Source organism: Malaya genurostris, chromosome 3, assembly GCF_030247185.1.
Source record: "Malaya genurostris strain Urasoe2022 chromosome 3, Malgen_1.1, whole genome shotgun sequence".
Lineage (NCBI taxonomy): Eukaryota > Metazoa > Arthropoda > Insecta > Diptera > Culicidae > Malaya > Malaya genurostris.
Window position 1 is genome coordinate 186,221,127 of NC_080572.1, and position 6,000 is coordinate 186,227,126.

A 6,000-nucleotide genomic window follows, 5' to 3' on the forward strand; every position below is an offset into this window, starting at 1 on the left:
GAGGAGATTTAGTGTTAAAGGCTTATATTACAGTATCCATAACTTGCCAGAAAGGTGGCCAAGATGTGTAGAAAGCAATAGTTAATACCTTGTCTTTTTGGCCTTTTTCTATACTATATGGGAAATATTATAGAACATGAGACAAATATGCGTAGAGCGGTGGTATAGAAAGGATATAGAATTACTGAGTAAACGACTTTTATTCAGATAGCTCGGGAGATCCACAGTGTTAGTAACTCATTTGACTCAGTTCAACGAGATCATAAAATGTCTGTGTGTGTATGTAACAGTTCGGCTGAAAAGTTCGTATCGTTCAATAGAAACACATATTTTTTTGCCAAAATTCGTTTTTATTATTCAACATAATTGCCATCAGAGGCGATACAGCGATTATAGCGATCTTCCAACTTTTCGATACCATTTTTGTAGTACGATTTGTCCTTTGCCTCAAAATAGGCCTCAGTTTCAGCGATTACCTCTTCATTGCTAAATTTTTTACCAGCGAGCATTCTCTTGAGGTCTGAGAACAGGAAAAAGTCACTGGGGGCCAAATCTGGAGAATACGGTGGATGAGGGAGCAATACGAAGCCGAATCCGTTCAATTTCAGCATGGTTTTCATCGACTTGTGACACGGTGCATTGTCTTGATGAAACAAAACTTTTTTCTTCTTCAAATGAGGCCGTTTTTTTAAAATTTCGTCCTTCAAACGCTCTAATAACGCTATATAATAGTCACTGTTGATGGTTTTTCCCTTTTCAAGGTAGTCAATGAAAATTATACCATGCGAATCCCAAAATACAGACGCCATAACCTAACCGGCCGATTGTTGAGTCTTTCCACGCTTTGGGTTCGGTTCATCGCGTGCAGTCCACTCAGCTGACTGTCGATTGGACTCCGGAGTGAAGTGATGGAGCCATGTTTCGTCCATTGTTATATATCGACGAAAAAATCGGTTTTATTTCGATATAACAGCTCCAAACACTGCTCAGAATCATCAATTCGTTGTTGTTTTTGATCGATTGTGAGCTCACGCGGCACCCATTTTGCACAAAGCTTTCTCATATCCAAATATTCGTTAATAATATGTCTAACACGTTCCTTTGATATCTTTAGGGTGGCAGCTATCTCGATCAACTTCACTTTATGGTCATTGAAAATCATTTTGTGGATTTTTTTCACGTTTCATCGGTAACAGCCTCTTTTGGACGTCCACTGCGTTCATCGTCTTCGGTGCTCATATGACCAGTACGAAATTTTGCAAACCACTTACGAATTGTTGCTTCGCCCGGTGCAGAGTCTGAATAACACTCATCAAACCATTTTTTGGTATCGGCGGCACTTTTTTTCATCAAAAAGTAGTGTTTCATCAACACACGAAATTCCTGTTTTTTCCATTTTTTTCACAATAACAAAAGTAGCTTCACTCAAAATGCAATATCTCACAAACTAATAATCAGACAGCTGTCAAATTTATACACGTATCTTTTGAAGGTTGGTACTAACTGAAAATGGTATGGATTTAATTCTAGTGGCGCCCTCTCATAGAAACGATACGAACTTTTCAGCCGATCTGTTATGTGTCCCTTTTCACGTTTTGTCTATACGTTCACTTTTCCTGGATATATTAACCGATTTCAACAAGCCTGGGCTCGTTTGAATGCTACTATTGGATGGTAGATCAAGTTCAAATGGCTGACATTTCTGGTTTTGTAGAAATAACGTAACCGACAAACCGCATTTCTTCTGCACGCATAATTTGATCAATGATCAAGTTCAAATGTAATAGTTTCAATACATTTGGTTTGAGGAATGATGACGAATATGTGACGTAAGCGTTAAATATACTCTTATGATATACCCGAACCAATCTGAATGAATTTAGATCGATGCGTATTAGAAATTATCTTAATAAAATTTTTTTGATGAGATTGTGCGAATGATAAGAGAAAGTCCAATCTGCCGCGTTATGTTCCAAAACATGATCGATCGGAAACTGCGGTTCCGAAAAAAACATCGGCTTTCTGTCTATATTTTTCATTAAGATCTGTGTTTTCTCATTACGAAGTCATGAATGAACGTTTTACATGCGTATTTGTTCAAATTGTCTTAATTTGGTTCGAAGTTTTCCACGGTTTTTCAAAATAATAAAATTAAATATTTCATTATAATCCTCATAACTTTGAAATACATTCGATTATTTTAACTCGGCACATTAAAAAAATTTGGCCATTTTGAATCAAATTTTACCTTTATTTCTTTTCAGTTATCAGTCAGAATTAAAATATGGTTCGCAATTACTCATTTCCCCTACATTTTAGGAGCAATTTCGCACCCATTTCCCACCAGACGATAAACAAACCACGGACCCGAATGACTCCAGTTAAAAGGTCCTTAATTAAAAAAAAATCATAAAACAGCCAATGCCAAGGATTTGTCAGTTCGGAACGTCGTAGAAAAATGATGAAAACTTTGTTTCGTTAAACTATATTTACATTCCTACCGGCTAAGCATAACTACAGCACCATTTTTTGCATATCCTCGATCTGCAGCCGGAGTTGTTGAATCTGAAAAGGATATGACAAATTAAAGCTTCCGGAAACGATGATATTTGTAGAAGTACTAGAATCAATTACCCTCTCGAGATGCTTTTTTTGGATTATCTCATTGGCGGATTTCTTATAACCTTCATTGTTCACTACATTCAGCAATTTATGCATTTCTTTTTGCAATTTGAGTAATTTTTTATCGCTACTAGACATTGTTTGTTCCGTTTTCAATTTGACCGGTGGTTGTTGATTTGTTAGTATTCCAAATGCGCATAAATGACTAGCAGTGGATTTGGCTGTGTATGTCGCTTTTTCGAACTCTGCCTCTGTTCTATTCAGAATCACTCCTTTGCATAACGTCAACTGTTGAATGTTGTCCATTTGACGTTGAATTATTTCGGTTAATCGATCTGACTTGGAAAAAATATGAAGCACTGGATCATGTTTCCGAGCAATAGGTGGACTAAATTCACTCTTGGCTTGTCGAACGTGTTGACAAATATCCAGGATTTCCGCGATTTCATTTTCCAACGTCAAATCAATCCAGTCTTTAGGTTTGAAAGAGAGATCCACCGAAGGCAGATGATTTCGAAGTTCTGCCGCTAAATATGGTGTGAAAACTTCCAAATGGTAAAGACCGAGTGAAAGACAGTATTGCAGTACTCGGCAATGGTTGGAGGCAGTAGCCAAAAGCTGAGGGTTCATGTTTACTTTGGTCGTTTCCTGTATAAGTGAAATAGTAACACAATCTTTCTATTCAAAAGGTAATCAATGGCATAACACTTACCAAATAAACATCGCAAAAATTGTTATAGAAAAAGGTTTTCCATGCAGCCGCGCCTAAATGGAAATTGTAAGCCTCTAGCGATGTTCGAAACACCTCAACTGTATTCCCTAATCGACTCAATATCCATCGATCCATTTCCGTGAGACATCCTTTATCGAGTTGTTTCTCGGGTGGATTGAAACGCTCTACGCATCCCAGTGTGTATCGAGTAGCTTGCCAAATTTTGTTGAAAAATAATTTGTTTGTGTGGCATTCCTGGACGTTGAAGTTAATGAAATGATTTTTCACGTTTGCCGAACACAGTGTAAACCGTAGTGCATCGGTGCCACATTCGGGGATTCCATTGGGAAGCATTTTTTTCTGTCCGGATAGGGATTTTTTCAGCTCTGAAGCAGAAAGTGTTCCTTGCTGGTGAGATATTTCCGTTTCTCTGTTAAGATTATCCAATGAAATACCCTTTATTATGTGTTCTGGTTTTATCACATTTCCCAGGCTTTTTGACATCTTTCTGCCATACTCATCACAGATTATTCCATGAAGCAGAACCTTTTTGAATGGCAACCGACCGGTCAATTGTTGACCTAGCATTACCATCCTAGCTACCCAGAAAAACATTATGTCGTGACCAGTTTCCATCATATCAAGAGGGTAGAAACGTTCTATATCTTCTGATTTGTCGGGCCAACCGAACGATGAGAATGGAAGAAGCGAAGATGAAAACCAAGTATCCAACACATCGGGATCCTGTGAAATCTCGCCATCTTCAACATCATGCCGTTCTTGAGCAAAACGGTTGGCTTCGTCTAGAGATCGTGCAGCAATCCAATAGGTATTGTGAGTTGATTTCACCTCGTAAGCAGGTATTCGGTGTCCCCACCAGAGTTGTCGAGAGATGCACCAATCGTGACAGTTGTCCAACCATCGATTCCAATCTTTCTCGAAACCATTCGGGATCATCTGCAATTCCCCGCTTTCGACCGCTTCCTTAGCTCGACGGGCCATTTGTTGACAACGGACGAACCATTGAGGCCGTAGCAAAAATTCAATGACATCTTTCGAACGAGAACAAATCGGCAAAATCATCGAGTGTGGCATTACTCTTCTGAGAAGTGATTGATTTGCCAGATAGTCCATCATTTTAGATCTAGCTTCGTATCTGGACAGTTTTGAGAATGGACCCAAATTTTCGTGTATCATTCCTTTGCTGTTGATAACTTCTACCAACGGTAGATGGTGTTTCTTTGCTATATCGTAATCGTACCGGTCATGTGCTGGAGTAATTTTGACTGCCCCCGTTCCAAACTCAGGATCCACACTTTCGTCGAATATCAGGGGAATTTCTTCTCTACGAATGGGATGCCAGAGCATTGTTCGGTTGTTCCTTAAATATTCATAGCGACTATCTGTTGGGTTCACTGCCACCGCCACATCTCCCAGCAACGTTTCCGGTCTAGTCGTCGAGATGACAATTTCTTCTGGCCGGCCTTGTACTTTGTATGCAATATCAACCATTTCTCCAAACATCACTTTTTTCTGATAACCGGGAATTTCTATCGCTGTCGGACCATTGATTTCGATACTATCTACCTCTATATCGGAAATGGCCGATTCCAATGCGCAAGACCAGTTCACTAAGGATTTATCTCGGTAGATGAGACCAGCTTCAAATAATCGTACGAAAGCTTCTTTGACGGCTTTGGATTGTTGCTCGTCCATTGTGAAATATTCCCGCTCCCAATCCATGCGGTTCCCAAGTCGGCACAAATCATGTTTAATACTTTTAGCTTTATCATTTTTCCAAGCCCAAATTTCGGCAAGGAACTTCTCTCTTCCTAAGTCATGTCGGCTAAGTTGCCTCTCTTTCTGTAGTTTCTTCTCCACCACGACTTGTGTTGCTATTCCTGCATGGTCCATACCAGGAATCCAGAGGGTTTCAAAACCTTGCTTTTGCTTGTGTCGTATAAGAACATCCTGTATGGTGCCGGTTAGTGCATGCCCTAGATGTAAATCGCCTGTTACGTTTGGTGGGGGCAACAGCAAACTGAATCTGTGCCCATCACGATTACCGCTGGTCACCGCTTCAACTCTGGCGGCCTGGTTATTACTTTCAACAATCGATGGTTTATAAGCATCATCCAACTCTGGTTTGGAATTTGGAAAATCTTTACACCGGTTCAGGAATTAGCAAACATAAAATAAATTACCTCGTTTGGTACTGTAGTAATGATTTGGGATGTTCGGCAAATAACTTCGGGAAACATAATTCAGTTTCCTAATGTAACAGTACCAACTTTTGGTTAGGACAGTTTGTAACATTTCAAATGGTATTCACCCGGTATACAAGACAACATTTCATGCTTGTTTTATTTTGATTCCATTCCACCCATTCCATCGCAAATGCGATGTTTTTTTTCTGTAAATGACATGCGATTATTTTCCTAATACTTTTCGAGTTTGATGCTGAGGAATGAGTATTGTTATCAGGCTAGAAAATAGACGTAAGATACGCCACGAAGGCAGAAGTTGTGCTGTTGCTTCTAACTAAGGCATGAAACAAGCTTTCAGCAGACCGGGCAAACCAGACGGTTACAAAAAATAATTTGTATTTGGTTACAGGTTGATATGAAAGAGGCCACTGCTTACGATCGACTCAGAAACATCACATA

At 39.4% G+C, this 6,000-nt stretch overlaps 1 protein-coding gene across 1 annotated transcript; it reads right to left on the reverse strand.

The window, feature by feature from the left end:
- Positions 1 to 2,469: 2,469 nt before the first annotated feature.
- On the reverse strand, positions 2,470 to 5,716 carry LOC131437290 (valine--tRNA ligase). The gene is made up of 4 exons (XM_058606538.1): positions 5,539 to 5,716; positions 3,335 to 5,475; positions 2,635 to 3,270; positions 2,470 to 2,565 (listed from the first exon to the last, which is right to left on the reverse strand). The coding sequence occupies exons 1-4, from the start codon at positions 5,648 to 5,650 to the stop codon at positions 2,515 to 2,517; spliced, it is 2,940 nt and encodes a 979-aa protein (XP_058462521.1). The 5' UTR covers positions 5,651 to 5,716; the 3' UTR covers positions 2,470 to 2,514.
- Positions 5,717 to 6,000: the final 284 nt, after the last annotated feature.